This window comes from Musca vetustissima, unplaced genomic scaffold (genome assembly GCF_032173495.1).
Source record: "Musca vetustissima isolate MV318-11 ecotype Yass unplaced genomic scaffold, APGP_CSIRO_Mvet_v1 utg14086, whole genome shotgun sequence".
NCBI classification, from domain to species: domain Eukaryota; kingdom Metazoa; phylum Arthropoda; class Insecta; order Diptera; family Muscidae; genus Musca; species Musca vetustissima.
The window spans coordinates 685,492-703,154 of record NW_026887531.1 but is presented as its reverse complement, the minus strand read 5'-3'; the positions used below and the strand labels follow the sequence as shown (position 1 = coordinate 703,154).

Below are 17,663 nucleotides of genomic sequence, written 5' to 3'. Positions count from 1 at the left end.
AAGCCCAAGTTTTTTCGATAGAAAAAAAAATCTCTTGAGGCCCAGATGATTTTGGAGGGTATGCAAATATCGTCCCAACCGTCTATTTTTGTTATTTTTAAAATAAGTAACATATATATACACTCAGTTATGATCGAAACATATCTCAGTTGATGCTTACGTCGTATGGCTTGTCCTACATTATTTTTGTCGGACAGAGAGGTAGAATAAGAAGAAGCATACAAATAATAATACGAATAATTAAACAAACTGATAATAGAAAGTAAATGACAATGAAAATTCATTGTCAAAACAGATTAGTGAATGAAATCTGTAGAGAAAACAACAACAAACAAACAGCGAAAATCAACAACATTCGGATGTCGCGCTGGAAATGGAAGCGGAATGAAATGAACACCGACACTGACGCTTTTAATTGTAGCGGACTACAAAACAAAGCAAAACAAAGATTAGAAAAATTCCGAACATTCAGCCAGCCACAGCAAGGCAGTGCAATTGGAACGATTACAGCGATTAAACATGAATTATAGAAGAGAATTAGGAGCAATGCGATCGCCGTTGATTGTGATGGTTATTTTGGCCATTGGAATTGTGCCTCTGGTAAGTTTTAGTAGCACCTTTTCATAGGAAAGTGTTTGTTGAATTCATTTCTCATTTCCAGACACTGGGAGCCAGCACCTACAGTCGTCACCATCATCTGATCGACACTGAGGAGGGTGAGCTACGCCTCATCAATCAATTCTATAATTATGTGGATATTATAACGGGTGTCAAATTGGACAATATGCTAAAATTGACCCAACATTTTGTGCAACAATTATTGGATTCCATACCACCCGAGGATCATGGCAATACGGCTGCAATGCTGCAGGAATACATTCACAGTTCGGAAAATTTACGTCATCGTCGTGGCAGCATCGAAGAAAAAGAGAAACTTCTAATGGAGCTGCAACAATTGATTGCCACGATAAAAAGTGGCCTGGCCAAAGAGGAAAAGGAAGATATAATTTTGAGACGTGGCCTCTTGGGTATGTTCGAACTTTTGGCTCGTCTATCCATTGAAGAGAGGAAATTCAATGATAAATTCTCAAAGGCAGCGACGTTGATGCGTACCCGCATGAGTGAAGAAAGTGTTGAACGTCGTCGTGAACTCTTCGATTTGTTGGATGCCATTCGTCATGAACAAGATATTGTTAATCGTGAAATGTTATTTGGACAATTTAAGAATATGCGTAATTATTATGCAATGCAGTAACACTAACAGGAAAGAGCAACAGAATGGAAAAAATTAAATTTTGTAATTCAAAAATAAAATGTAGTGCATGTTAAAATATATGGAAATCGTGGTTTCATTGTAGCGGGATGAAGCAAATTGGAAATTGGTAGGAAGGAAGAAACGGAGAGAAAAGGTGAGGATTTTGTGTTAGACCAGAGAAAATAATAGCGAATCCAAAAGGTAATCGAAACAAGTCAAAGATAAAGGCAGAATTAACAGATATTGTGGTTATATACGAGCTGAAAACAATTTTTATAGACGAGCTGAAGTGAGTCTTTATACACGAGCTTAAGGGAGTCTTTATAAGCGAGCTGAAGGATGTCTTTATACAATACCTTAGGGGATTCTTTATAGACGAGCTGAAGGCAGTCTTTATAGACGAGTTGAAGGGAGTCCTTATAGACAAGGTGAAGGGAGTCTTTAAAGACAAGCCGAAGGGAGACTTTCTAAACGAGCAGAAGGGAGTCTTTATAGACGAGCTGAAGGGAGTCTTTATAGACGAGCTGAAGGGAGTCTTTATAGACGAGCTGAAGGGAGTCTTTTTAGACGAGCTGAAGGGAATCTTTATAGACGAGCTGAAGGGAGTCTTTATAGACGAGCTGAAGGGAGTCTTTATAGACGAGCTGAAGGGAGTCTTTATAGACGAGCTGAAGGGAGTCTTTATAGACGAGCTGAAGGGAGTCTTTATAGACGAGCTGAAGGGAGTCTTTATAGACGAGCTGAAGGGAGTCTTTATAGACGAGCTGAAGGGAGTCTTTATAGACGAGCTGAAGGGAGTCTTTATAGACGAGCTGAAGGGAGTCTTTATAGACGAGCTGAAGGGAGTCTTTATAGACGAGCTGAAGGGAGTCTTTGTAGACGAGCTGAAGGGAGTCTTTATAGACGAGCTGAAGGGAGTCTTTATAGACAAGCTGAAGGGAGTCTTTAAAGATAAGCCGAAGGGAGACTTTCTAAACGAGCTGAAGGGAGTCTTTAAAGATAAGCCGAAGGGAGACTTTCTAAACGAGCTGAAGGGAGTCTTTAAAGACAAGCCGAAGGGAGACTTTCTAAACGAGCAGAAGGGAGTCTTTATAGACGAGCTGAAGGGAGTCTTTATAAACGAGCTGAAGGGAGTCTTTTTAGACGAGCTGAAGGGAATCTTTATAGACGAGCTGAAGGGAGTCTTTATAGACGAGCTGAAGGGAGTCTTTATAGACGAGCTGAAGGGAGTCTTTATAGACGAGCTGAAGGGAGTCTTTATAGACGAGCTGAAGGGAGTCTTTATAGACGAGCTGAAGGGAGTCATTTTAGACGAGCTGAAGGGAGTCTTTATAGACGAGCTGAAGGGAGTCTTTATAGACGAGCTGAAGGGAGTCTTTATAGACGAGCTGAAGGGAGTCTTTATAGACGAGCTGAAGGGAGTCTTTATAGACGAGCTGAAGGGAGTCTTTATAGACGAGCTGAAGGGAGTCTTTATAGACGAGCTGAAGGGAGTCTTTATAGACGAGCTGAAGGGAGTCTTTGTAGACGAGCTGAAGGGAGTCTTTATAGACGAGCTGAAGGGAGTCTTTATAGAAGAGCTGAAGGCCGTCTCTATAAACAGAGCTGAAGGCAGTCTTTATAGACGAGCTGAAGGGAGTCTTTATAGAAGAGCTGAAGGGCGTCTCTATAAACAGAGCTGAAGGCAGTCTTTATAGACGGGCTGAAGGCAGTCTTTATAGACGAGCTGAAGGCAGTCTTTATAGACGAGATGAAGGCAGTCTTTATAGACGAGCTGAAGGGAGTATTTATAGACAAGCTGAAGGGAGTCTTTAAAGATAAGCCGAAGGGAGACTTTCTAAACGAGCTGAAGGGAGTCTTTAAAGATAAGCCGAAGGGAGACTTTCTAAACGAGCTGAAGGGAGTCTTTATAGACGAGCTGAAGGGAGTTTTTATAGACGAGCTGAAGGGAGTCTTTATAGACGAGCTGAAGGGAGTCTTTATAGACGAGCTGAAGGGAGTCTTTATAACGAGCTGAAGGGAGTCTTTGTAGACGAGCTGAAGGGAGTCTTTATAGACGAGCTGAAGGGAGTCTTTATAGACGAGCTGAAGGGAGTCTTTATAGACGAGCTGAAGGGAGTCTTTATAGACGAGCTGAAGGGAGTCTTTATAGACGAGCTGAAGGGAGTCTTTATAGACGAGCTGAATGGAGTCTTTATAGAAGAGCTGAAGGGAGTCTTTATAGAAGAGCTGAAGGGAGTCTTTATAGAAGAGCTGAAGGGCGTCTCTATAAACAGGGTCTTTATACAGGAGTTAAAAAATATTTTTCAACATAAAAATATCTACCCCCTCTTATAAGGTTTTTTTAAATATAGTTTTTGTAAATATTTATTCCCGATCGCAAATCGGATTTTTTACATATTTTACTCCACAACAATAAAATGTATCCTTATTTTTATCTCCATTTTAGGCTTCACTGTTTACCCGATGGCCGAGCCACATGTCGTTCAGTGCCCGGTTTAACCAAAGATCAATTGGAACTTTGTTACAAAGCCAGCGATGTAACGACGGCTGCCTTAGAAGGTCTCGATCTGGCCATCAGAGAGTGTCAAACGCAGGTAAGTGGAATTAAAAAAAAAACAAAGATTCCCTGAGGTCATAGAACACTTCAAACCTCTCAGAATATCAGAAGAGTTTCAAAGATTTCTCTTCTAACACTTTACTTTTATTTTTTATTTATTCTCTCCCCCTGCCTTCATCATTTCAGTTTCAATGGCATAGGTGGAATTGTTCATCACTTAACACAAAAAGCCGCAATCCCCATGCATCGAATCTCTTGAAGAAAGGTAAGTACAATATAAAAAATAAAATGAAATAAAAAGCGGTGCCCCAAGAACAAAAAGAAGAAGCAGGAAAGAAAACAAGACTTAAGAATGAATATAATATGCGGAATTTTTACGCACCCAAGAAGTATGCGGTATTTACGCATGAAAAGCTACTCCAATAAAGGCCGATAGCCACCTACCCACCCATCCATCTTTACTAACTTTATGCAAAGACGAAATGCAGCTTAACAGCTATTTGAGATATTTAAGTATTTTTGTCTCCACCACTCATTTGGTGGTTATATTCTTGACAAAAAAAAACGAAACTTCTCCAGACATTGGCCACCCGCTCTGTATCACTCTTCAGTCGATGACAAAGCTGACAATGGCTAATAACTGACAGTTAACTAACATGGATGGATAAGTGGATGGTTGAATGCATTTCGGGCGACCGAACACCCACCCACAATAAAGAATATTTTTCCTGGGTGGCAGGACGGAGGAGGTATGGATGCGTAGATTCTACTTATGTGTGTATATGTTCCGCTTTTAGATGACTTAACTCGCGGTGAGTGCCCAACTGGGTGCGTAAGTAAGGGGTACTAGGGGACGAATGTGCGTATGAAAAGCGTGAGTAGGAAAAAAACCACAGCAAACTGTCAACATTATTGTGGTTTATTTTAGCTTGACAAAATCTATCTATGTATGTCTGGATTGACTGGCTGGTTGGTTGGTTGGCTAGCCGTAGATGATGACTAGCTGCCTGGCTGGCTGGTTGGTTGCTTCAGTTGGTTGGGTCCACCACTGTCAGCACTTCAAATGCCTGGCCGTAACATGAATCCAAGCATACAAAAGTGTCTAATTAAATTTGCTGTTAGACTTAGAGGACCCACACACAAAACCCAACCACCAACATTATCGTCAAACGTTGTACAACAAGGCATGTTTATTTTTGTTTCGTTTTTTTTTCCTTATTTTGTTGTAAATTTATTGGCAACAGTGAAAGAAAATTGGGGATGTATTTTTGAAAAAAAAAATCCAACGCCAAGGACTATCACAAGACTGTTTTTTTTTTTAAATTCAAGGACTTTAACAGGCCTGGATGTCCGTCCGTCTGCCCATTGACCAATTTTCACGAAATTTTGCATGTAGGATGGGTTCTGGCCAATGAAGACCCCTATCGTTTTTGGAAAAGATCGGTTAATATTTAGGGGATGATATGGACCAAAAACTTTATTTTTGTCGGTATCTAGAGGTCGCAATTATGGCCTAAACATCGCAAATTTTTGCATGGAGAAGGGAATATGGCCAAAGAATAAGCATGCCTTTTTGGATAAAGATCGATCAGCATTTAGCGGGTCAAATGGACCCATAATTTTGAGTGAAAAAATTATAAAATTTGTATTCTATGGCGTATATATTTACTTCTGAAGGACATAGACCCGATAAGATGAAAGTGTATCCAAGAGGAGTGGTTGACTCGTTACTACACTAGAGGGCGGAAATATACCGATGATCGCTTTGAAATGTTTCGTGAGGTTCCGGTTATGGTCAAGGACAACGCCTATAATTTTCAGTGATGATCAGATAATAATTTTGGGATGAAGTGGACCGGAAACAATTTATATTTTTCTGGGCGATCGCGAAATGTTGCCCAAGCTCAGAAGACAGAACCACACAAACTTAGATTTTGTTGTGTAGGGTATCATATGGTCGGCCCGACCCACTATACTGCCCCGCTCAGTGGTTTAAAGACTACCGTGCCCTAGATTAAAAAATATTATTTCAAGAACTATCACAAGCGTGGAATTTTAAAATTATTTTTTTAAATAATATCATAAGTATCAAAATTTATTTTTCGAGGACTATTACAGGTGTGGATTTTTTAAAATATTTTTTCCAAAGACTACACATGGACTTTAAAAAATATTTTTTAAGGACTATCACAAGCATAGATTTTTAAAAAATATTTTTTCAAGGACTAACACAAGAGTGGATTTTGAAAACTATTTTTTTCAACAACTATAGAAGGTCTGAATTTAAAAAAAGAATTCAAGGACCATCACAAGCGTGATAGAGAATTGCTCCATCTTCGGATTTTTCTCCTCAGTGTACCACATTCATATCCAGGTTAATTCTGGAAGAATGCTAGGAGACATAATAATGTGACCACTACGTAACAAACAGTACCGATCAGATGCAAAATAAAAAACAAAAAATAATGTACCAACAACAAAAGTGATTAGAGCGCATTTTTAGACATGCAAGACCCACAACAACAACGAGCATAGGCGAAATAATGCTATGCGAAAAAATAGCAACAAAAACATAACACTATCTTTATAGCTGGTTAGCTGGAACCAAAAACCAAATGTCTAGATCAAATTACTTACAAAAAGGAACAACAACAACAATTATAATCACTATGACAAATAACCACAACGGTTTGTATGAGGAGAAGGAGGGGGAGGAGGATGGTGAGCCAGCAGCAAAACATTAAAGAGCGCCACAGAAACATTAACACAACCGAACCAAATGTGTTATAGCATCCATCTCCGGCATCTCTAATATTAAATCTAATACTTTGGGTTTTAGGCTACTGGCCTCCATGGCAGATAGTCGTGTAGGCAGGCAGGCAAACACAGGCCGGTAGGCATCCATAACATAGTCATTCGTCCATTTCGAGGCAGCCCACAGTGGGCGAAAAGACTCATCTAGCGGCGTTTAATTAATAGCGCTTAGGGATTTTGTTTTTTTATTTTTTGTAATATTTTTTTTAGTTGAAAATAGATTAAGCTACAGATTTAAACCAAAAAAAATTAAAATTTAATACATATATATATATATATATATATGTATTTTTTAAAGTTGCAATTTTTTAATTTTTTAGACATTGTTTATTTCATTCAGGAAAACATGATTAAGTTGGAATATTTAATGTTTCTCATTCTTTGGGGCTAAAAATATATTAAACTTTAATAATAAAAACATTTTTTAAAAATTTATTTATTAATTTTTTTAACAATATTTTTGGCCTTATTCAGACTTCATACATTTCAATTGTTTTCATAACAAACATTTAATTATAAATACAAAAAAAGGAAAAAATACAAATCGAAATATGAAACTATTATTACTATTGTAATAATAGTTTCTTATTCCGATTTGGATACACATTTTTTTGTTTGCCTAAGTTTGAAATCAAGGGATCTGATAAACACAAAAGCGGATGCATTAAGTCTTTCATTTATTTAATCGGGATGTCTTTCGCGTATGGTGCTCACGGAAATTGCGGTAATCTTCTCCGGGCTTCTAACGCTTCTTCCGACATTTTTCCTAATTGAAGTGGTGATACTTTAATTATATCGGCTCCATGTATTAAGATTTTATGTATGGAACACCCCATATAAAACCAAGGATACAGTAAGTTCTGCGGTCTGTAAAGCATATTGCCTAAAAGATTCAATATCGACTTTGAGCCCGCAAAAAATGAGATTCTGCTCACTCCGTTCACCAACATTAAATTCTGATAGAAGAATGAGCTTCTTCGAGGCGCGTAACAATATGATCTACCATATCTTTTAAAGGCACTTGAGCTGAATAGTTCGTAAATTGGACTCCATTTGGATAACATGTTAGTTTCGTTTTGATGGAATATTCGTCAAACTTCTTATCGGGTGTTCCGCGATTAGTCAGTGGATTAACTAATAAAAGTTATCCGTCTAACCACTACTTGTTGTTTTCTTCAAATTTGTGGCTGCTTCTACGATCGAATTTCCATTTCTCAGCCAATTTTGCTACAAATTTTCTATTTTTTTTATTATTAGATGAAATTTATTAGCATCGCACATGTTTATATTAATAATATTATTATATTCAATATTCAATGACAGAAAATTTTTTAGTACACATAGGCTCGTTGCGCCATAGTAAATAAACTTCTCGTCTGAGCATCGACATTTTTCCTAAAAAATGCAATATCATGTAAAGTTGCAGGTGGCTGCAGATCATTTGGACATTTTACAATCACAAGACGACATAGTAATTTAAAAAAACACATTCTAGCGCGAATACACACGAATATCAGAAGTTCCGGTCTACGGAAGTCTTACTTTGGATTTTTTCAAGCAGATGAGTGGTATAGTACACTTGAACTATATTTTTTCTACAACACTTAAGCACAGGTCACAAACAAAATTTCTTTTAGTTAAGACATACCTCTAACAATAAATAAATCAAATTTGCATTCACTTAATTGAGACAAATGCAACTTTAGAGAAAATTTGGCAATGCAAAGAAAACACGTGTTGAAGCTTAGTTATGCATTGGCTGAAACATATGTTGTGTTTGACAGCTCACAGCTGTTCAACTAGATCATATCAATCAGAATAGAATCGACATATTAGATCAGTGGGATAGTAGTAATCGATAGAGATACAATTTTGGCGCAATTAAACACTTTGAAAATTGAATTAAACGACGCTAGATCGTCCATTTCGCCCACAGTGCAGCCGCAAGAAGATCACCGTAACTGTGGCACACGCATGCCCAACAACAACAACACCAACGAGAATTCGACCGGCTGACTTACTGGGTGACCACATATCATGTTTCTGTGGATGGACAATGATGAAGACGAACAAACGAACGCATCATCCCAGCCAACCATCCATCCATGTACGTATCTGCTGCCTGCTGTTGTTGTTGTTGTTATCATTATCATTTATTTGTATAAGTTTATTTAATTTTATTAAGCGGTTCGTGTGTTTTAAGCTGTTTCATTTCCAACAAAGCAAAAACAAACGAAAGTAGCTTTGATCATCTTTTTATTTGCCGCTACTAACCAGCTGTTTTTTGGGATTATGAGCAATGGCAACAGTTGAGGGTAAAAGTTTGCACACAGTTGTGCATAAGGACTATAACAAGCGTAGTTTTTTGAAAAAAAAAATATATATATATATATTCAAAACAGGCGTGGATTTTTTAGGGAATATTAACGGCGTGGATTTTTAAAAATATAGATTTTTTTAAGGACTACAGCAAGCGCACATTTTTACACCCTTCACCACACTGTGGTACAGGGTATTATGTCATTGTGCATATGTCTGTAACAAGCAAAAGGAAACGAGATAGGCACATGATTCCTTTTGTGAAAATTCATCGCATCATGTCACAGGTCGCATTTCTAATCCGAATTGGGTGACATTTGGCACAGCTCATTTATTTGGCCCAAGGACGAACCCTACTGAAATTAAGAATAATCGGTTCAGATTTAGATATAGCTGTCATATATAGTTTCATCCGATTTTCAGTAAATGGTATACCAATGTCCCTCAATATCTTTCGATTTGCACGAAATTTTGCATAGCGTACTATATTGAGTCTAGAATGATGTTTGTAAAATTTCTTGAAAATCGGTTCAGATTTAGATATAGGTCCCATATATATGTTCGTCCGATTTAAAGTAAATGGTTCACTAAAGTCCCTATATATATTTTGATTTCCACGAAATTTTGCATAGCGTACTGAAATGAGGATAGAAAGATGTGTGTGTTTCGCGAAAATAGGTTTAGATTTCAGATATAACTCCCATATATATTTTCGTCCGATTTTATGTAAATGGTGCACCAAAGTCCGAATATATCTTTCGATTTCCACGGAATTTGCACAGCGTACTCAATTAACTCTAGAACGATGTGTGTTAAATTTCGTAAAAATCGGTTCAGATTTAGATATAGCTCTCATATATATTTTCGTCCGATTTTATATAAAAGGTGCACCAAAGTCCCTATATATCCTTCAATTTGCACGAAATTTGGCATAGCGTACTGTATTGACACTAAAATGATGTGTGTAAAATTTCTGGTAAATTGGTTCAGATTTATATATAGCTCCCATATATAATATCGCCCGATTTTAGGTAAATGGTGCACCAAAGTCTCTATATATCTTTCGATTTGCACACCAATATTTAGTATAGGTTGCAGAATGACATGTTTAATTTCATGTTAATAGTCGTTCAAAAATGCAACGTCTGTTAGGATTTCATCTGTGGAATATACCCAAAGTGGTGAAGGGTATCATATAGTCGCCCCCTCCGACTTTACTACTTTCCTTATTGGTTTTATGACTATTAAAGGTTAGGATTTTAAAAACAATTTTTTTTCGAGGACTAAATAGGAAACAAAGAGTTTTAAGAATATATTTTTAAGGACTCCAACAGGATTTTTTCCAGAACTATAGAAGGAGTGCATTTTTAAAAATATTTTTTTGAAGGCCTATAAAAGGCGTGGATTTTAAAAAATACTTTTGTCAAGAACTATAAAAGGCGTAGATTTTGATTTTTTTCAAGAACTATAAAAGGCGTGGATTTTTAAAAATATTTTTTGAAGGCCTATAAAAGGCGTGGATTTTAAAAAAATATTTTTTGAAGGCCTATAAAAGGCGTGGATTTAAAAAAAAGTGTGTTTAGTTTAAAAAAATAGTGTGGGTAAGGCAATGCACTCTGGCATATAAGGCAGGGATGGGATTTTTTAAAAAATATTTTTTTCAAGAACTATAAAAGGCGTATATTTCTAAAAATATTTTTTTTTTATAAACAAGACATTTTTTCTATGGAAAGAAACCAGACCTCAGTAAATGATGCATTTTTCATATTCCGAACTCTTCTCCATATCTAATGAACTTACCCTATATCCTGAAAACCTCTAAATCCTCTGTGAGGACACTTTGCCAATCGAAAAGTCATTTCCAATGAATATTTCTCATAATATCAATTATCTATATCACTGTCAACCACTTTTGTCCAACACTGTAAACTAAAATAATACCTTCACACCGCTACTTATTTTATAAAGTCTAAAAAAATATGGAATATCAAACCACACACGATCTTCATTTCTTAGTACTCACTTAGTTACTACTGTTGTGTCTATCTTCATTCTCCATCTCCTGGTGATTTCATAGAAAATCCCCACTACTGTTTATATTCACATCTAATTTATCAAATATCATACATGCAAACAAACATATGTACGTATGTGTGACAAATAATCTAAAGAAATATCATGAGTCCCAAGCGGAGTTACGCATTAGAAATACTAGAAGCGGTAAACTAACGAACCTTTGTAATTTGTATCTCCCGCGATTCTCGTGTTACCTGCTTTGATGTTAGTTTATTTTGTTAATCAAAGTTGCATCTGGACTCGTGCTAAAAATATGATGGGAAAATTGTCAGCACAACTTAATATCTCACCTATTGTCCAGATGAAATATAATAGGTGTCGTCGGGCGTACATTAAAGTAAATTGATTTAACGGTATTGTGGCTTAATTAAATTATCTCTACACCTCATAGAAAGATATCTATAACCACAAGTATAGAGGGGATGTCATGCGGAAATGTTTTCCACTAAAACTGTTGTTAAAAAGTGACCATAAGAGGCCATACCATAAAAGTATCAAACGTTTGTATGATCGCAAAGGAATTAATCTAAAATTGTCTGATGAATAAATTACAATATAAATTTTGTGTGAATTTGGAAAGATCGATTTATTTCCTAGCGTAGACTTATCTTAAATTATCTCAATTAAAAGTTAAATTATCGTAGATTTATGAGTCAAATTCCGCAAATAGCCTTCGGCACATCTACCCTACACTACATCCGTAACACCCATATTCTAGGTCTACCCTTTCAACTAGTAATATTACTTTAAGGATGTCAAATATTCCAAACATATCACACATTCTTTAATGAATATTTTTCCAACGACGGATATCCGACGAATATTACATGCGCTATCGGATTCGTGGCTTTCCCTTTTTGAGTGAACCATCAGTAGGATCGCTTTCCATTCGCACAATATGGCCTAGCCATCGTAGGCGCTGCAGCTCGATACGATTGACTAAGTCGATGTCCGAGAATAGATTCTACAGCTCATGCTTCATATCCTCCGTCGACGTAGATCGGCCCATAGATCTTCCGGAGAATTTTGACGAGAGGTGGCCTTATTCTTGAATTGCTTACTCAGACCAAATTCTTCTCCGGATTTCAAAACTGATGTCATAATTTTAAAGTATGGCTGTACCGAGGTATATAAAAACGTTTACTACCTCGAAGCTATAGTTTTCAAGTTCCACAGTATGTCCGAGTTTACTGGACGTCTTGGGCGTTGATACCATCAGATTGGTCTTATCGCCATTTACTATCAGTCCCACTTTGCGGTCACCTTGTCTGAATCCTCGTTCGGTATTGAAGGGCTCTGAAAGGTCCTATCCGACTTTAACCTTGTGCCATTTCAAGTTATCCTGCATAGACGTATTAATTTTGCAGGAATACTAAACGCAGTCATGGCTTTAAACACGTCTGAACGGATTACGCTGTCGAATGCGGCTTTGTATTCGACGAATAGGTGGAATGTGTTTTTCGCGGGTCTTTTCCAGGATTTGGCGGACTGTGAAAATCTGGTCTGAAGCCGCATTGATATGGAAGGAATAATGTCATTGGCCATTGTCTTCAGTCGTTCACACCGCACGATGGATTGCACTTTATATGCGATGGGGAGAAGACTAATTCCTCTATAGTTGGTACATATCGCCTTGTTTCCTTTTTGGTGCGCGGGACACAGGATGCTGTATTAATTGCTATACTGACCTCATCTTGGCTATGTGGTATACAAACTATACCATCATCTCTTATTGGTTCTGGGGTATCTTCTTCACCGCCACTATTTAATACCAGAAGCTTTTCAAAGTGCTCCTTCCATATCCTCAACACGCTATCTCTATCTGCCACCAGGCTTCTATCTTCATCTCTACAGGAGGATGTGCCTGTACCAAAGCCTTAGGTTTGGTGTTTAACTCATTTGTAAAATTTCCGGACTTCATTCTGACTCCTGTAAATCTCGATTGGCTCACGCTTTTCTTCTTTTGAAAGCGGAATAGGTTTCTGCTATCTGTTGTGTTTGTAGCTTTTCAACGTCGAGATTCCGTGTTACATTAGTTCGCACCTCAGGCCGTTGTCGAATGTTCCTTCATGGATGCCAAATTTTCCAAATATGGGGCAAAAAATATTTTACGTTCAGATTTTTGGATTAAAATCTCATAGCAGAATCTTAATGTCATGGCCAGGGTAGCGGTCATATGCTGTTTATAGGCGCTTGTAAAATATGTGTTTGGTCTGTTCATTTTTGTCTTCCGTCGGATCATGGACGCAAATAAGGCTGATGTATAACAACTTCGCTTTTATACGGGAGTGAATCTGGAGACGAGGTCTCTTATTCTGATGTTAACCATAAATCTGCACCCAAATTTATTTCTCGTTTCATGACAGCTATAATACAGTGCGTAATCATCTGATTTAAGGCAATAATGTCGTTTTGTACTTCTTAAGTACATCCGCCAAAGCGAAAACTGCGCCAGATCGTGGTCCTTTATACGTTTTCGGGGGTCGTCAACATTAGGGGGTTTGATTTTCTTTTTTGCTTTTCGTAGTAGGTGGTGTTTTCCGGGTGTTGGTAACTAACCCGACGACTCAACCCATTTTTTTATAATTCTTATGGGTGAACTCGCGGTACATATCAGCTCACTATTTCAACAGATGATGAAAGTAGTTACCCCAGGTGACACCGCGGTGAGGTCAGTGTCCACAATTGAGATGAAAGAGTGACCAAGATAAGCCTGGGTTTTGCCATGTTAAATCCAATCAGATCAGTTGCTTAGTATCTATCATCCCCTACGTCACCCGGTAGGATCATTATTTATATATAAATTCCTGATATGTTCATATTACTCCCTTCATCTCTTCCAATAATCGTCCGCCATTATCATCAGAAGTAGCAGCAGCAGCTTAGTTAATCCATTCAAATCTAATCTCATCAATGGACGGGAGGACCACACATTAATGGTTTTGTTGCGGACATTCTTTGCGATTGCAACGCAGTTGCAAATTCAAATTGACAGTGTCAGAATATAAAGTCACCTTCATTCATTATGTTACAGCTGTAAAAAATAAAAGCTAAGCAGGGTAGCGTTTGTAAATCGGCATAGGCTACTTAGCTGGATTGCTTGTTGGCTGGCTGGCAGGAAGAGATACAACAGCCTTTCATCCGCATTTTTATGCAGCAGCCAGTATTGAAACGATGATGATGATGATGGTGGGGCGACAATGTCACCGTGAATATATATATGGTAGTGTGTGAGAGCGCACCGAGATAAGCCGTCGTTTGGATGATCTTCCTATGAATATTCGTTGTATGTTTAAGCCGTATTTTGTTGTTGTAGTTGTGGTTGTTGCTTTCAAGTATCAAGTGATCATGTCAATCGATAAACGATCGATTGTCGCGCAATGCCAAAGCATTTTTATGTTGTTGAGCAGCAGCAAAATTCTCTCTCTCAGAAAGAAAAAACACACATGTACATTCACTGGGAGATCTGAATAGAATAGCTTTTGTATATAAAACTCCATAATCATTATCCCAGAATTGTTATTATTGCTGTTGTTGCTGCTGCTATTGGATCTCACTGATCATTGGCATAATAAATTGTTGCAATTTTCTGCTTCGCCTGTCGCCGTCGTCATCGCCATCATCTCGGTCGTCGTTATCGTTAAAGTCTTTGAAATGTTGTCAATAACGTTGTTGGTGGTGACTTCCTTTCAAGAGCATGGGACATGGAGACTGGACTGGCCAGGGACTGCTGCTGGATGATTCTCTATATGCTGTACAACAACAATAACAGCAACATCAACATGTCATTGGTATGTCCACAAGTTGCTACTTAGCAATCCCTTAACAATAATAATTGCATGCATAAGTCCGAAGTATCACAACAGAGGACACCATATCCCAACACTGGACACAGCCAGCCACCTGAATACATATGTCCATACACAATATACAATGTATGTAGGTATGTAAGAGTAGTCTTACATATGTAATTTTAATGCGTTATATGTGGGTTTTCTTTTATGTCATTTTTTTAAAGGTGTGAATTATCCGGGGAATGGATTTAAAATTCATTACAAATATTTCCTATTCCTATATTTTTGCATTGGAGAACAAGGGGATGGACGTTTGTCCATCCCAACTGGCGTTCCTTTGGATTTTTACACCATGTTGTTCCGAGAAACTCCTCTTCAGCTTGTCTGTATAGACTCTCTTCAGTACAACTATAGAAACTTTCTTTAGTGTGCCAATAGAGGCTCCTTTGAGTTCGCCTACAAAGACTCCCTTCAGCTGGTCTATAAAAACTCTCTTCAGCTCGCCTATAGAGACTCCCTTCAGCTCGTCTATAAAGACTCAGTTTTCCAATAGACCATACTTTGAGTTCGGCTATAGAAACTGCCTTCAACACGTGCATAAAGACTATCTTCAGCTCGTCTATGGAGACTATCTTCGGCTCGTCTATAGAGACTCCGCCTTTAGAAACTCCCTTCAGCTCGTTTATAGATACTCATATCAGGTCAAGTATAGAGGCTCCCTTCAGGTCGTCTATTAAGACTCCCTTAAGGTCGTCTATAGAGACTTACTTCAGGCCACTTTCAAACTTCCTTCACTTCGGCTATAGAGACTCAATTGAATTTATCTAAAGGGGCTCCGTCCGTAGAGACTCCCTTCAGCTCGTCTATAGAGACTCCCACTCACTTCAGCTCGTCTATAGAGACTCACTTCAGCTCGTCTATAGAGACTCACTTCAGCTCGTCTATAGAGACTCACTTCAGCTCGTCCATAGAGACTCACTTCAGCTCGTCCATAGAGACTCACTTCAGCTCGTCTATAGAGACTTACTTCAGCTCGTCTATAGAGACTCACTTCAGCTCGTCTATAGAGACTCACTTCAGCTCGTCAATAGAGACTCACTTCAGCTCGTCTATAGAGACTCACTTCAGCTCGTCTATAGAGACTCACTTCAGCTCGTCTATGGAGACTCACTTCAGCTCGTCTATGGAGACTCACTTCAGCTCGTCTATAGAGACTCATAGAGAGACTCGCATCAGCTCGTCTATAGAGAGACTCGCTTCAGCTCGTCTATAGAGCGACTCGCATCAGCTCGTCTATGAAAGACTCCCTTCAGCTCGTCTGTAGAGACTCCCTATAGAGACTTCGTTCAGCTCGTCTATAGAGAGACTCGCTTCAGCTCGTCTATAGAGAGACTCGCTTCAGCTCGTCTATAGAGAGACTCGCTTCAGCTCGTCTATAGAGAGACTCGCTTCAGCTCGTCTATGAAAGACTCCCTTCAGCTCGTCTATGAAAGACTCCCTTCAGCTCGTCTATGAAAGACTCCCTTCAGCTCGTCTATGAAAGACTCCCTTCAGCTCGTCTATGAAAGACTCCCTTCAGCTCGTCTGTATAGACTCCATTCAGCTCGTCTGTAGAGACTCCCTATATAGAGTCCGTTCAGCTCGTCCATAAAGACTACGTTCAGCTCGTCTTTAGGGACTCCGTTCAGCTCGTCTATAGAGACTCCGTTCAGCTCGTCTATGGAGACTCCGTTCAGCTCGTCTATAGAGACTCCCTTCAGCTCGTCTATAGAAACTTCCGTCAGTTCGCCTATAGAGACTCCACAGAGTTCGTCTATAGATATTACCTACAGCTCGCTCCCTTCTTTTGTGAGGATTCCCTTTAAAACCCCATAGATCTCCTATGAAATACTCCCTCCTTTACCTTTTCAATTTTAACAAATCGCGAACGTGAGAATCATCTCACAAAAATATAAAATTTTGAATATTCATTTCAATTTTTATTTCACACGAAGCGAAAACCTTTTTCTGTTGCAACAATGTTTATGGCAATGCCAAAACAAAGTTTCAACATTCTGACAGATCAGTGACGAATGATTAATAAATAAATTTCAAAACATATCAATAACTGGCGTTGTCAGATGTCAAAATTTTTATTTCCTTAAAAGTGTTGAATGTTTAAATGTTTGTTGTTCGAAGATCTGCAACAGCGTTTAAAGTGGAATGGCTTTAAATCTCAATTAATTGATTGACACTTAAAAATCAGTTGTCAATGATGTTTCTGAGCTGGCATGTGTTTCGCTTTTTTTCGTGAAAGGTGGGAACAAACAAACCACTTGAATCTGTTCGATATTTTCGAGTTCTTAAGAACACAGACCTCTGACCCTCAGCAATTGGCGGAAAACGACGATTTGCCATTAATCACCTGGAACCGTTAGGTTAAAGGAATAAAATGTCATGGTTTGAAGATTTGTTGGTGGCTGGAAATAACTTCGCTGATGTTAAGACGCATTCCCAGGAATACGAAAAGCAAACGAACATAACAAACGACGAAGAAAATGATGGCGACGACGGCTACGACGACAGTAATGCCAACCAGCCAATTTAAAGTTTAATCCTTACAATTGATCTGCCATTATTGGCTACTGGCATCAAACAGTCCCTTATCTCAGGTACTCTTCCTCTCGCCCTCTCCCTCTCTCGATCACTCCCAGCAGAGCAAAATAAAGTAATTTCCATATTTTCCCAAATGTACGACGACGATGGCGACTGGGCAACAATGCCGACCATAAATCTTGCCCAGTTTGCATTGAAGAACAACTACCCGAAATAAAATAACAACCATCACCGAACCAAACTTCCCAAT

General features: G+C 38.4%; 1 protein-coding gene across 1 annotated transcript in view; it reads left to right on the top strand.

The window, feature by feature from the left end:
• LOC133335118 (protein Wnt-10b) overlaps window positions 1-17,663 on the top strand; it is a 63,963-nt gene that overhangs the window by 23,957 nt on the left and 22,343 nt on the right. Inside the window, exons 4-5 of the mRNA XM_061543423.1 lie at window positions 3,705-3,852; window positions 4,002-4,080. Coding sequence (XP_061399407.1) covers window positions 3,705-3,852; window positions 4,002-4,080 — 227 coding nt within the window. The remainder of the gene's footprint in view (window positions 1-3,704; window positions 3,853-4,001; window positions 4,081-17,663) is intronic.